The sequence below is a fragment of the Miscanthus floridulus genome, chromosome 15 (assembly GCF_019320115.1).
Source record: "Miscanthus floridulus cultivar M001 chromosome 15, ASM1932011v1, whole genome shotgun sequence".
NCBI classification, from domain to species: domain Eukaryota; kingdom Viridiplantae; phylum Streptophyta; class Magnoliopsida; order Poales; family Poaceae; genus Miscanthus; species Miscanthus floridulus.
Genome location: NC_089594.1, coordinates 80930399 through 80946713, shown reverse-complemented (window position 1 = coordinate 80946713; position 16315 = coordinate 80930399). Strand labels below are relative to the sequence as shown.

General features: G+C 37.5%; 1 protein-coding gene across 1 annotated transcript; it reads left to right on the top strand.

Moving 5' to 3' along the window:
* The first annotated feature begins 14840 nt into the window (after nucleotides 1–14840).
* LOC136507762 (uncharacterized) lies at nucleotides 14841–15497 on the top strand. The gene has a single exon (XM_066502384.1). The coding sequence runs from the start codon at nucleotides 14841–14843 to the stop codon at nucleotides 15495–15497; it is 657 nt and encodes a 218-aa protein (XP_066358481.1).
* Nucleotides 15498–16315: the final 818 nt, after the last annotated feature.

Sequence of the window (16315 nt, the reverse complement as noted above, 5' to 3'; positions counted from 1 at the left end):
CCATGCATGCACACTGCTCAAATCTTCTAGAAAATTACCACACAAGCAAGTACTACATATATATACGGAAATAATAAAACCATACATTATGTACTAGCATGTACGTAGGAATATATATATGTTTGAACAACTTTTGACAAGAAGACTAATTCACCTAATTAGCCCGGCCCAGGTGTCTGTAACTAGAAGGTTAGCGGAGAAGACAGTCTGATGAGATGGCATTACATTGCACCATTAGTCCTAACAGCGGATTATATTAAGAGACTGGTGCTAGCATGCATGCCTCACGCACGCTACCTTTTAATAACCATGCAATAAGGAGGATAGCCTTTTGGTCGGCGTCTCGCTTTCATTTTTCACTAGAAAGACAAGCGCTGCTTTGCCGCGCTCTCCTTAGAGGACACCATCCCATGGATGTCAATTGGATCCCTAACGTCTCTTTAGAGGACACCATCTCTTTAGAGGATACTCTTTTCTATTCTTCGTTCTTTCCACGTCCTTCCACCTCTAGATTGAGCGACAAACACGCGCGGGAGAGAGGAGATACGCGCGATTTCGGAAGCGTGTAACTTTACGCGGAACATGGTGAATTTTTTCAAGTTCTAAAACATTAGGAGGATGGATTAAGAGTTGTTGGAGATGGATTTTTCTCATCTTGCTAAAAACCAAGAATTAGGAAGAGATTTGGGGAACTCTTGAAGATACTGTCGTTCTAGTTTTTCTAAATATATAATTTTTACAATTTATTTAGACAGAATAAGATATATATCTAGATGCACGTAGGATCGTCGGAGGAATTTACAAATACAAGTAGGAGGGGTAGTATAACCGAACTCAATTGGAAGGCACTTTACCCCTTCTGCCTACGTCCACTTGGATTATATTTAACTAGAGGCTGATGCTTTATGTTTTCTGGTTAAGCAGCTAATTGGTAGCTGGCTCGTGGGATGCTGCCACGATAGGGGTCTAGTTTATATATATGCAACACAACCTCTTATCCAACGTCCTATATTATATATGGACTCTTTCATCAAATTTAGGATAGTATATTGTCCACCTATATGTTGTCTGAGATAGGAAAATTGTTAGCTAGGATGCCTCTATCTGACCGAATATAGAGGAATTAATTAAATTTACGATGGTTTTTAAAGTTCCCCGAGGTTTTTAGGCGTGAGCTATGAGTTGCAACGAGTACCTCTTTTGCAGGCACTGTTGGCTACACTATATATGTCACCGAGCTAGTAGGAACTAAATTCAGGGTCTCTGTTTAATTGGATAGCACAGGACGAATTGCTAGCTAACTAAAAACCAACTAAAATTAGTTCTAGTGCATCTAAATAAGAGGGCTAATAAGTGGACTAATTTTTAGCTAACGCCCTGTTCGTTTGGGCTTGTTTGGCTGATAAGCCATGGCTGAAAGTACTGTTGGCTGGTTTGGTGTGAGAGAAAAATACTATTTATTGGCTGATAAGCCAAATACGACCAAACGAACAGGCTGTAAATCTTCAACTAATTGTTAGCCAACTGACAAGCCAATTACAATTACTTTTAGCTAATTTTTAGCTCTAACTAGCAACTAGCCATATGTGTATCCAAACATGCCCTTAATCCACTTGATGAGAGTTGAGTAACACCACTAAACTTTTGAGTGCCATTGCGCACGCTGGGTTCTCAGGAGAGCCACTTAGTCTAGGTCACCTCGTTATCCATGATTTCCAGGGTTTTGCTCGCCTGAGCAGCCTGGGCTAGCAAGGCTTGCCTTGCCCAGCGAGGAGAGGCAAGGCGCCTAACTGTGGCCAGGCATCCAAGCAGCCCCATGTGTTATTACCAAGAATTTGGGTTAGACCTCTCACAAATATATGATGTCTTCATGGAACATCACAAATAGAATGCATGTATGAGAACCACAGCAACAGAAAGTAAGATATGCCATTTAAAAAAAGCACTCCACATTTTACCTCAATTATGTAGGCATGTGGAACTGATGATATGGATAATCGTAGTATTCTCATATGGGTACAGTGTAGAAATAGGTGCTTTGACTATTACTATTACTATTACTATTACTATTACTATTACTAATAGTCTAATACTGATGTGAATTACTGGAAAATGTCAAAAAAAAAAACACCCCGCAGAATGAGCAAAACAGAGTAATCACGACGAAGACGCCGTGTTTTACTGCTGCGTGGTCTCAAAAACAATTCTTGATCCACCGGCGGTGGTACGGTTGGGTCGGTAGTCGTATCCTCCTGGAACCCCTTCCTTCCACATGCATGGAGCATCTCTATTTGTCGATCGCCAGTTAATTAGTAGGCCAAATTCGGCTATATGCAATTATGCATGCGTGCTCAAAAGCAAAGTTGCCTGATTGGATCTTTTGGTCACAGCTAGGTTCGCTGCTCACCTGCTTGATTGCACTTTATTTGGTCGGCATAGCTTGCAAAGCTCTCCGTATCCTCCCCAACACACTTTCTCTTCCATATAGTAACGTCCCTTTATTTAGAAGAATAAAGGAAAAGTATAGGAATTTTTTAGGATTGTAATACAATAGGAAACTTTATCTCCTATTTTTCTTTGGAACAAAAAATTGAACCCTATAAAATTTATTTGTATTACTGCAAGGCACTACTAGAACTGGCAATCGTTGCCGGTTGCATCAATGTCGAAGATCGGTCTGACACAAAGCAATCGGCAGTGACGGGGCCGGGCTAGCCTATCATGTCTGTTTCACACCCGACAGTTCTAAGAAACAATCGGCGGTAATACGTTGAGGATCTAGTTGGAGGATAGAACCGGCAGTGACCTTCATTTTCCCCAACTTTTATATACTCTATTTTGCATTCACACTACTAATGCATCTCATATATCTCACTATCATCACACAAGATTCGATAATGAATATACTAATTTGAAAAACATATATACATACTCCATCCATCCCAAATTAACTATCGTTTTGGGTTTTCGTGTCATAAATTTAACTAGATTTGTAGAAATACGTGCAATATTTATATTTACAAAAAAAATTATTATGAAAATAGATTCAAAGATCTATCTAATAATGATATTAATTGTGTATCATAAATATTAATATCTTTTTATAAAAGTTTAGTCAAAGTTATTTCTCGGGAAGCAAGAACAACAATTATTTTGGAATAGAGGGAGTACTTAAAATGTAGAATACAGTCATTACAAACCAAAGTCTAAGTACTACTACTAGATATTGTGTGCCATTGCATAGTCTGTGCAGTGAACATCCTCAATGATATAATCGAGGGCATCAATTATGTAATACCAACGTATGAATTAGTGTACTCTCTTTTGCTTCATAAGCCTGAGCACATGGTCTACCAAAGATTAAACAAATTGGAGGCGTTGCAAATGGGCTAGAATCAAAAGAAAAATGCAAATGGCCCTGCAATAAAATATATACACACATTACGAGCACCACTTTGTTCATATCATATCATTTTGGTTGTGCTAAGAAATCCTCTCACTAATTGCTACCACATCTGGATTGTTCTCTTGCAAAGCTTATAACTGAAGATGATAAGTTAGGAACATCGTATCCATCGGCCGCAAGCACATCCATACATACTTTCACAACAATCACTACTACAGAAATGAGATCTAGTCCCGGTTGGGAACTAGCTCTACTCCCGGTTTCCCAACCGGGACTAGCAATCCGAGACTAAAGGTGTTGTTCTTTAGTCTCGGTTTGCCACAACCGGGACTAAAGATCCTCCCAGCTTTAAAAAAAATAATGCCTCCCACCGCTGCGCTCCGTGAGATTCGAACCCAAGACCTCATGCACTGCCTCGCGCATAGCTTACCACCCCACCTACACAACACATCTAATAATGGATGGGATGCTTTCCTTTTGAACTAACCCATCGGGGGACCTTTAGTCCCGGTTGGTGTTACCAACCGAGACTAAAGGGTCCTTTAGTCTGGGTTGGTGTTACCAACCGGGACTAAAGGGTCTACCTTTAGTCTGAGTTGGTATTACCAACCGGGACTAAAGGTTGGAGGACTTTTAGTCCCGGTTGGTGGCTCCAACCAGGAGTAAAGATCCACCTTTAGTCCCGGTTGGTGTCTCCAACCGGGACTAAACGTCCCCTGCCACTGTGCCAAGCGCAGTAACCGTTGGGCAGGGATCTTTAGTCGAGACACCAACCGGGACTAAAGGCATCTCTAGTATCGGGGGCAAAAAATACCGAGGCTAATGCTAAATTGGGACATCGTTCTAAAGTCTGTTATCTAGTAGTGAGTTTTCTTAGCACTTCTTTGATAGGGTGCTATCCTTCCCATTATAGATATTGGTACAACGTCTTCGGGTGAGTACTGATGATGAAATTGATATGACAAAGATATGACTCTATCATCATTGCTGATTGTCACATTAATTTGATGCACTCCGAGAATTGAAACCCTAGTGCATCTTGGAGCCATCTAATAGGCTCAATTTTCTACAGTACATTCCAAAAAGTATGTTAGAATAATATAACAAAGTTTATAAAAAACATAAATTTAGTGGAAGTTAGGATTCCTTACTATCGTTGAAAACGGGTATTGCGCCCTTCAACGGGTATTGTGCCCGCTCTAAAGTTGGTCCGAACGGCATACGTCTAGAGAAAAATCCAGGTATATATCTTAGGCGGAGGTGGAGGTCCCTGCACACCTGATGTGCGCTCAAGTTAAAGCAATTGTACTATATGCATGCTCATTGTGCTTGTATTTGACATTTTTTCATTAAAGATAATGTAGCAACCAAAATATTATATAACATTACTAAAAGTTAATTATAAAATAGAATTTATATTTGTTAATTAATATTATAAAAGTTAATTATAAATAGCACGTACTTGAGTCAAACAACGCGACTAGTCTACTCTTGCGCAGGCAACTAATCGACCAATAAATCTGTAATGATTTTTGTTCTCATGGCATACGGCACTAATCCAATTCCCTAGCAATATGTTGTGTTCAAGGCATTAATTTAGATTTGTTGCTAAAACATGTAATTAATTACTCCCTCCGTCCGTAAAAGAATGCAATTTTGGAACAATGTCATGTTTAATACTTCAAGTTCGACCAATTATAGTTAAAAAAATATAAATATTTATAATATCAAATAAACATTATTAGATTAATTATGAAATATATTTTTATAATAAATTAATTTGGAGTTATAAATGTGAATACTATTTACTAGAAATATGGTCAAACGTGAAGTACTTTAACTGGCATGCATACCATAGTTACTTCCTTTCACGGACAGAGGTAGTAGAAAAAAAGTTGAATATGCGCTTGTGCAACACCATTCTAATCCTAGTGACCAATGTGGGCAAGGGATAATTTTTATTTTAATAAATATTTTAATAATAACCACTCTAAAAAATATTTTCAGATCTGATCCTTTTGGTTGTGCCAGTCCCACTGGCGTGACCAAACAATGCTGTCGCGCCAACGCATGTGGCGCGACAACATCTGCCATGTTGGATAGCGTTTCCGATGTGGAAAAACTTGTCACGCCACTCCTGGTGGCGTGACATTATTGTCTTGTCGCGCCACCGGGAGTGGCGTGACAAGACTAAATTTTTGAAAAATCATAATTCTTCAATACGACATCGGATGAAGATGATTTTTATATAAAAATTGTAGATCTCGACGATATCTATAACTTTCTAGTTTTGAGTTTTTCGTTTGAGGATATTAAGATGCTAAAAAAATAATATAAAATTTCAGCACCATAATAATCGCGTACGAGCGCTTGCCGCATTTAAAAAATAATATCTTTTTTATATGGTGTCAAATGAAAATACATTTTATATCAAAGTTGTAGCTCTTAATGAGATATACAAGTTTATAGTTTTAAGTTTTCATATTTATGGTCGTTAACATACTCTAATAACTAATATAAAGTTTTAGCAGCATATTAATCGTGTATCAAAACTTATCTTTTTAGAAAAATTGTATATTTCTTATTTAATATCACATAAAACTACTTTTTAAGTAAAAGTTGTATATCAATTTTGAGAGCTCCAATTTTAATATAAAAAGTACCTTCATTTGAGACGATACAAAAATGATATTATTTTTTTAATATGACGAGCGCTAGTACGCGATTATTATGCTACTGAAATTTTACATTATTTTTTTAGCATCTTAACAACTCTAAATGTTAAAACTCAAAACTATAAAGTTGTAGATCTCATTGAAAGATACAACTTTCATATAAAAAGTATCTTCATTTGACAACATACAAAAATGATATTATTTTTCTAATGCAACAAGTACTAGTACGCGGTTATTATGTTCCTGAAATTTTATAATATTTTTTTGAGTATCTTAACGACTCCAAATGTTAAAACTCAAAACTACAAAGTTGTAAATCTCATTGAGAGCTACAACTTTTATATAAAATGTATCTTCATTTGACAACATACGGAAACGATATTATTTTTCTAATACGATAAGTACTAGTACGTGGTTATTATGCCCCTGAAATTTTATATTATTTTTTTGAGCATTTAACGTCCTTAAATGAAAAAATCCAAAACTATAAAGTTGTAGATCTCATCGAGAGCTATAATTTTCATATAAATTTTATTTCCATCCGACGTCGTATCAAAGAGTTATGATTTTTCAAAGATTTAGTCTTATCACGCCACTCCTGGTGGCGCGACAGAACGATATTGTCACGCTAGTGGGAGTGGCGTGACAGCGTTTTCCACGTCGGAAACATCATCTAACGTGGCGGATGTTGCCACGCCATTGCATATGGCATAACAACGTTATTTGATGGTGCCAGCGCCGATTAGATCCGCAAAAAAATTTTAGGAGCAATTATTATTAAAATATTAAATAAAAAAGAATTAAAAATAAAAAAAAAATCCTGTGGGCAAGCTAGCCCCGCCACCAGCATTCGCTAACAACTACTCCATCCGTCCTAAAAATAATGCAATCAGTTCAATTTTTTTACCAAATTAAACGCACACTTACAGCACAGTCTGGGTATCAGCTAGTGGGTCTACTTGTTCAGAACCCAGCGTAGCAGCGTCTTTTTATTTTTCATTTAAATAAAAAAGAAAAAAACAAGGACGTTGCACCTGGAAAAAAAAAACTGGCAGCGGGCTGCGAGCCTGCAATGCTTACGCGTTGCTTTCGGAGCGCTCCATCCAGGGCAGATTGCAAGTTTTTTCGCTCTCTTTTTGTCACATCAAATCTTTGACATATGTATAGAGTATTAAATGTAGATAAAAAAATAACTAATTACACAGTTTGATTATAAATCACGAGACGAATCTTTTGAGCCTAGTTAGACCATGATTGAACAATAATTATCAAATACAAATGAAAGTGCTACAGTGTCAAATACTGATTCATAACCTCAATCTAAACGAGGCCCAGATGCTTCTGTCTGCGTAAAGAAAATCTGCACGGCTGTATAGTTTGGTGGGGAATAAGCTTATAGGGGCATTTAGGTAATTTCACATGTATATTGGTTTCAGTGCCCAATCCTACCATTGCATTTTTTTAGACAGATAGAGTAACTTTCTGTATGTGGGACACTGTGGACAATTCTTTTGGTGGCATTGAATGGGCCCCAGGTCACCAGGTTGGTGCCAAATCATTGTACTCCAATGTTTTAGAGTGGCCCAACTAAACTGCATCTCTGCACTACCTTGGACTTGGAGTGACAGTTGCTGCACTCCGATTCTAGTAAGCACCCGATTTTTCCATATTGTGCCAAGACGAAAACCAAGCGTGTTTATGAGCAGTAAGATATATTTCCAGTTTTTTTTTGTTTTCCGGGTAACTTTATATATGTATATACCATAGCCTTGTACGTAATATATCGTAACCTTTTTTTTAAGAAAAAAGGAAATAAGACTCCAATTGGCAAATATTAGATTTTTTTAAAAGGATGGTAAAAGATTTGTCACAATTTTTATTAGACGAGAACAAATCATATGTTTACAATAATCATCATGCGGCTCTCATTGACTACCCTAGAGGGGAAAAAGGAGCTATTTTATATCTCTTAATTTTTAGGAAAAAGGTCTTGTTTGGATCCAATAGTCTAAAGTTTAGTTGACTACTTTTGCTCACTTGTGTGGTATAATTAATGAACTAATATACTTTTTGTGAAGTTAGCTAAACTCTATACAACACGTTAGACCGAGCCTCAAGTATATACATGCATCTCAGCACTACCAAGGAAACACACGTGCCTGTGATAAGAACAACTTAAAGAGACTCTATATCATTCCTAATTCTTAGGAATCAAAATTTTGGTGAAAAAAAGTATCCTCCAACAGATTTAATTGGTTATCCAAATATAATCATCATCTATTCCGGATTTCTCGCTAGTCAAAGGTGGAGAGCTATATTGACTCCCTAGAATGCGCACAAGATATAAAAAAAATCCTGTTGGAGAGTGGAAAGACACACAAAACGATTTTTATTCTTCAAATGGCACTCCAAATGATGATTTAGAGAGTGGTTTTTTTGCAAAAACTTGCATGATAATATGAAGAGGAGGAGAAAGTGGAAGCAACAGTTGAAATTTATTTGACAATATGTATGCAAAGGAATACTAGTCTATTATCGTGCCGGATGGTTGAATTAATCCTGGCGCGAACCGATTGGGTCCAAAATGGCGCGCACCACATCCGACGAACCTGCACCCAACATTTGTTCCGCAATAAAGGACGCTTTATTTTCTTTTCCTCCGTTGACATGTCTGTTTTCAAACGCAGATAAAGTGTGAAAAGAGAAGCTTTGACATAATGAAAAAGTCACTCGACCTTTGCAGCTAGCTGATCGCCGTTCGAAGGTACATTTTGTGCATGAAAGCAGCATGCAGTTGCAATCAGAGAGCACTTTACGTAACAATCCAGTATAATGTGGATAATGGACACTATATCACTCACAAGCTAGCTGCAATATAGCTCAGCCTGAGATGCACCAGCTGCCATCTTGCAATGCCAGTTTGCCACGCACGTACTGTTATACGGGGTCAATTGAGCACAAACACTCAAACATCAACTACTCCTCGTTTCACTTTCAAGCTAAGCTATAGATATATGGTGTCTCACCAACAACCTAATTAATAAGCTAGCATATATATGCATGCAAAATATGCATGCATGTGGTACTACTCGTTTCACTTTCATGTACATTACCATCGTCATCATCATCATCTTCATCTCCATCGATCGAGTGCACCACTGAAAATAAATAAATAAAATTTCTCCCTAAGAATATATAGTCTCGTGCGTGGAGGCCTTGACATGTGTGCAAACCACCAGAATTGCATGTGTTGTCAGTAACAACACACGGGTTAGCACTAACGATGATGTAGAGGCCTGCCGTCGGCAAAAGCGCAAAGTATCGATGAAAACTTACCGAATGAAGTCGAAAGTGCACGCAGTCGACCACAGTAACCAAAACATCACAAAAGAAGACATCTAATTTATTAGTGACGCGGAAACAAAATGTGTCTCTAATGCAAGATTAGAGAAGGGCCGGCCTAGTCGAAACGCGTCTATGATGCGTTTGTTCAATTCCGAAGAAACAGGTCTCCTGAAAGCATATATCATTAGAGACACAGCTCAAGAAAATGTGTGTGTGTAAAGATGTGGGTGAAACACAGTGGTATTATACTTTTTACATCATAGACGTGTCGGATCCGGAAGCCATCCATTTCTTTGGTTGCTTTTGTCTCTGACCAGAGAAAAAAAAAACTGTGAGGTCCACCGTGGACATGTTTTCACTACGCGTGTGTGTGACAAGGAGTACGTCATCACAAATGCGTTTTTTCTACATGCATCTGTAATAAGACTCATGACAGGCTTACGTGTTTGTGGTGAGTCCTCGTCACATACGTGAATTGGATATATTTTTTATGTGTCTATTATAAAGGTTTTTTTTAGAATTGTCTATGATAAAGGTTAAGCCAAGTGTACAATGAACGCCATGAAGAAAATTAATGAATAAGCCGTATTTTGGAGGGGGTTTAGAGGTGAAGTGTACACATATATACGCTCTTTGTGGATGCAAGGTTATCCTGTATATATGTTTATTGGAAGATCTTTTTTTAAACCTAAACTAGCATGACTTGCTGTATATTAAAATATATTAGGGGAGATCTTTTGCCTACTCCCCATATTAGTTTTAAATGTGAGCATTTTTAGGACATATTTAGCCACAAAATGCCTCATTAAAGGGCCGAGGTTGGGACATATATATAATATAATGATGAGGGCTGGTTTGAAGGAGGACTTGCTTTTGAAAGTACATAGTTTTTGCTACGCATCTAAACATAGCATGCATCTAGGTAAATAGCAAAAACTATATACTTAGAAAATCCGAAACGACTTATAATTTGGAATAGTTTTTGCTATGTATCTAGATATAGCATATATCTAGGTTCATAGCAAAATCGACGTGCTTAGAAAAGGTAGGATGATCTATAATTTTTAATGGAGGGAATATATACTTAACAATTAGTGGCGCTAAAAATACTTAGTGCAGGTCATAGCTGGGGAAGGTGTGTCTCCTGTTATTCGTAAAGATGATTAAATTGTGTGTCAGCTTCCAATTACGGAATATCATGTTATGTGCTGATCATGATGTGCATTGCTTTTGTTGGCATATGGTATAGTAGTGGTTTGATACTAGAACCAATTGACTAATCCCAGACCTAAAATCAATCATGGGTTAGTAGTTGCTTAATAATAAACTGCTAACCGGTCTCTCTTCGTGCGCAAACCGACTGTTAGCCGGTAATCAATTGTAATTAGGGTTTGGTCAGTGACTGATAGTTAGCGTTGAGCAGATGGATCAGTACCATAATCATATAAAAAATATAGCAAGCTATAGTGTACGTCCAAATTTTGCATGGTAGTTCAACTGGTCTGATTCCATTTGGTCGGAATAAACCACGAACTGTCAGCCGCCTGGAGCAGATCGTTTGGCTGCATCGAGCTACAGGACATCACTGGATTCGGCTCATTATATATGTGCAGTGGTTTGTATATTTATTTATTTATAACAACGTCATCTAAGTATACTAGTCGTTCCATAATTTGGGCTTTCATAAAGTCCAAAGCTTTTTATGGTGTGGAACCGACACCTTGTCCTCTTATATTCGTTTGTGATATATATGATAATGCTTTGTCGTCCCTTGGTGAGACGAAGGAACGAAAAGGTAGTGCTTGTTTCAAACAAAAACACAGGAACTTCTTTTTTTTTTGGCAAGGAAGGAACTTGTTTATATATAGGTTTTTTTTGGATTGCTACCATTACAGTTTTGCACGTTTGGAGAAATACCATTACTATTCGTCTATTTGGAAACATGTCATTATAATTCTTCTTCAGCTTGAATCGAGCCATTTTCTATGTATTCAACAGCATTGGGCCCACGCGCAGGTGACTAAATGTCAATGTATTCTAATATGTCCTAAAATACCCCTGCTGCTTCTCTCTCCCTCCACTCGTTAATGTGTGGACCCCACATTCCAGCTTTGCCTTCAACCTCTATTTGGAAACATGCCATTATAATTTTTCTCCTCGGATGTTTCCGGTGTTTCGAGTGCATGTTTCAGGTGCTTCAGGCGCATGTTGCAGGTGTTGTGTTTACAGATGTTGCAACAATGATATTGTACATGTTTCAACAGTAATTCTGACATGTTTCATTAGTACATCGCCGATGTTGCAGCAATGGGCCCCAAGGGCGTCTGGACGAAAGCCAACGTCCGGACGTCCAGGCAATTCTATTGTTATATATACTAGTCCATCAACCTGTACTCTCGCACGGGCTATAATTTTAAAAGATATACTATTAATATATTTGGTTAATAAAAAAATACTTATATTAAATAATTATATGTTTTTTGTTTATTTCGTATAAAATAGACATAATAGATAATGTGTAGTCTATATCTAATGGTCATAAACTTATTAATAACTTTTTTTGCAAGGGACTGACTTATATATTTTTCAAGTGTATTCATATTTTTACTTTGCATGGCACCTTGTATATTTTAATATGCAATTAGTTTGAAACCTTGCCATTAACTATGGTGACCCTTCTTGCATCACATATATTAAGTCATGAATCTGAATTTTTATTTTTAACTTTATTTTTATGGACTGCTACACGATGTGCTTATTGTGTCTTTTACTAACTCTCATTTTGCACTATTTTAAAATAAGGATTTTAGGTCATATAGTACATTCCTAAATATTACAGTAGCATATGCAATCATTTGAAACTTGCACCATGTCACCTAAGATAAAATGATAGACCGTGAAATGAGGTCTCGGATGGAGGTAGCAGTGCTAACCTCAAGAGAATTTTAAATCTTGCCTTATGATGGACGAATTGCTATAGAGTAATGTTAAAGGGCTGAAAAAATATAGCCACCAATAGTTTCTCCTATAATTCTTAAGATGATTGAATTTTTCTATCAAGGAATTATACATGCAATTATGGTTATACTATCAACATAGACTTGTTAAACATTTAGTTAAAGTATATAAATATAGATAAAATAATAACATATATAAATTATGTAATGGTTACTAATATGGTTTTAAAATTTTGTTAGCATCATTAGTATATGAGTTGTTAAGGAAATATTTTGTTGATGAAACATAACATATATATTTTTCGCTCATGCATGCTCACACAATGTGTATGGTTACATTAATCAAATCTTAATAAATTAATATTGATAGAAGTGAGTAATGTACAAACATCCACATGCTCTATGGTTATTTAAACAATTTTAATAGAAGATATTGATTATCTTTTAGATGTATATTTGAGAGGATATTTAATTTTCTTAATAATGATATGAAAATTGAGTTGCATAAATTATTTATTGTAATAGGAGTAAGTGGGTAATTAGATGCAAATTTAGGTCTACTTTAGATCATGTTTCTTAATGGCATATGTGGGTAACTTAAATATAGTCATGAGTTATTTTATTTTGTTTTATGTAATAGTAGAGGTGGGTAATTATTTAGAAAATAGAATAGATCCAGTAGCTATTATTATCAATGGTGATTAGGTTATATCGAATTGATGGTCAAATGTTTTAGATTTTTGTGAGAAATTTTTAGGATCTATCTTTTACTTTCCTACTATGTTTCGTGAGGATTAATGTGGAGGCTCCATTAAGGACCTCTAGTTATCATTTCTAGTATTTATCTTTTTAGCCTGGCATGCATTTAGTTTAAACCTAACCATAAGATATATAATCTCGTATTGCATCCCTTTCTAGTAGAAACTCTAGTGTTTTGTTTTTTATTCAATTTTTTTATTAAAAAGAGTTTAGGTCTTAGTAATAATGTTTTCTGCATGTTAATTAAGTTGAATCTCAAAGTGCGCCCTAGCACCGAACTTGTTGAATTTGTTATATTGTAGAATTATATGTGTAGTATTATTTTATATATCATAGAGTGCTAAAAATTACCAATATTGATATGACTTAATGTTTCAGTTACAATGTATAAAGTTATTTAAAAACAACTTATGAAATTTATTATTAGGGAGTATTAATATAATTTAAAGGAAATTGCCAGTGTTATGTTATTGCTATGTGGTTTGTTAATTAAACATCTTCCATGCTTATAAGCTATTAAAATATATATTTATCCTAATGTACAAATGTTTACTTTGTATACATGGTCAAACATAGCATTATGGTTATTTAATTTTACAGTGGTAGAAGTTTGTAATATAGAAATATATATGTCTCGTATATAAATGGTCAAACATAGCATTGTGAATTTTTATTTTTTTATAATAGCATATATTAGTATTTACTTATAGATTTGTGAGAGATGGCTAATTTAGCCGCAATGTGAGTGGGTTATTATGAATTATGTTTCATAATGACAAATGGGTAATTTAGATACAAATTTAGGGGGGTTATTTTGAATTATTTTTTATAATGACAAGCGTGGGTAATTTATATACAAATTTAGGGGGTTATGTTGAATTATCTTTCGTAATGGCAGAGGTGGGTAATTTATATGTAAAATTAGGGGGTTACTTTATCTATTTTTCATAATGGCAAGGGTGGGTAATTTTTTATAAATTACAATAGATTCAATGGCTATTATTAAAGATGATGATTAGAGTCTACCAAATTAAAGGCCATATGTTTCTGATTATTCTAGGATTTATCTTTTTTCCTAGCGCATCTCGTGAGAGTTAATGTGGTGCCTCCATTGGGGCCTCTAATTAGTAATAGTAAGATAGTGTTCCAAAAGGAGAGAAAGGAAAAGAGTTAGCGACCGGGCGTGTGTACGTCAAGAATACCGGCAACCAATTTATATCTATAGCTACATCTCCTACAACTAAAAAGAACAAAGTGTGGACATTTTTAGTGCGGCATTTATTTTGGTTTCGTCTGTCTGCCCATGCCTGCAATCCCACGACATCTTAATTACTGATTGATCGTGTCATTCTCCTTGATTGAATATTGCATGTCATATGATAGAGGAATCAAGGCAAAATAGAAAGTAAAAAATTATTGTGCTATCCATATACACATTGCATATTTACATGCACCAGCATACATGGCAACGAGCAAAAGGAAAGAAAATTAACACAGAAGAAAAGAGAATTAAGACAAAAGGAACATCTTTGCATTTCTAATAACCTTGCCAAATCTGCCTATATTTAATTACTTCCCCTCTTTGCATTTGTAAAAGGGACATCATTTTCCTCCTTTCATTTGGTTTCACGTTCACGTGTTCCATCGCCCTCGCTTGTTGTTTCTTGTGTGAACCATAGTTGATGTCATCTGTCTTTCATGGTTCAGCCTCGTAATCCCAAGAGAAGGTCCCTACCTCTCCCTGACTGGAGATCCAGCCTGCCAGAGGATCTCCTCGAGTCCATTGGACAGCGTCTCACGTCAGGGCATGACGTGACGTCCTTCCGATCCGCTTGGTCCCCATGGCGCGCCGCCGTCCTATTCGCGACCTTCGGGCCGCTCCTGCTACTCCTGTTTGACCCTGACTCAAACCGCGTCGGCTTCTACTGTGTCCCAGAGAAAAAGGTCTTGTCCAAGACGCTGCCCGACATGCGCGGCAAGGTGGCGTGTGGCTCCTCGTGTGGGTGGCTGGCGCTCATGGACGAGGCGACGTCCGTGACGCTGCTGAATCTATTCGCCGGTGCTCGTGCCCCCCGCGTTGAGCTCCCGCCAGTAAGCGAACACGTCGCGATGGCGTCCTCATTGGAACGTGTGTCTAGGGTCCACGGCCGGTGGGTCCTCCATCTCACCAACGGCTACGGGGACGCGGATGCTGCAGGCAGAGCCATCAAGCTAGAAGACATTAGGGACGTGTTCTTCCGTGAGATCATGCTCTCGGCGCCGCCTGACGCCACCGGTCGCGAGTGCGTGGCTATGGCCATGCTTGGGTGCTCCACGGAGGTCGCGTTCTGCCGGGTTGGAGTCGACAGCGCATAGACGCTGCTCGACACCAAACTGGAGTTCTCCGTGGGGTCCATCGTCCACTGCCAAGACAAGTTCTTGGCGATTGACTGCACTGCAGAAATCTCCGTCTACAGCAGCAACGCCGCCGGCGCTACTCCAACCGCGACGCTGCTGCCATCGCTGTTGCCACCTGCGAGGCTCTGCCACCGCCGCTACCTGGAATCAAACGATGAGCTGCATATTGTGGGTGCCATGGTGAGCACGTTCCACGAGACATAGAGCTTCACCTACAACAGCGCGATCTACAAGTGCAACCTCCACGACCATACGCCGGAGTGGTCTAGGGTGAGGGACATCAGTGATCAGACATTGTTCTTGTCTAAACATTTCAATGAAAGCTTCAGTGAAACAAGTGTATCCAAGTATAAGGAGAACAAAATCTACATGTCTGAGCCATTATATGGGAATTCATACGACTTGGTCCATCGACTGGAGATCGTTGATATTGCTACCGGCGCATCCGAAGTGAAGCCCGTCCAGGAAAAGATGCAGGGTTCCGAGGCTCTAGGTGGGATTCGACCCAATCTCTGAAAGCTCTAGAGTTTGTGAGCCCGACGCCGCGCACTCTGTACTATTTTTTTCGTTCACTTCTCTCTAACTATCGGACAGTGAAAAGTTTCTTGAGTTCCATTTTTACTTACTAAACTGTGCTCACGCCCTCCATGTCTTATATGTGACTCGAACTCATGACACGTGATCATATATATATATATATATATATATATATATATATATATATATATATATATATATATATATATATATATATATATATATATATATATATATGA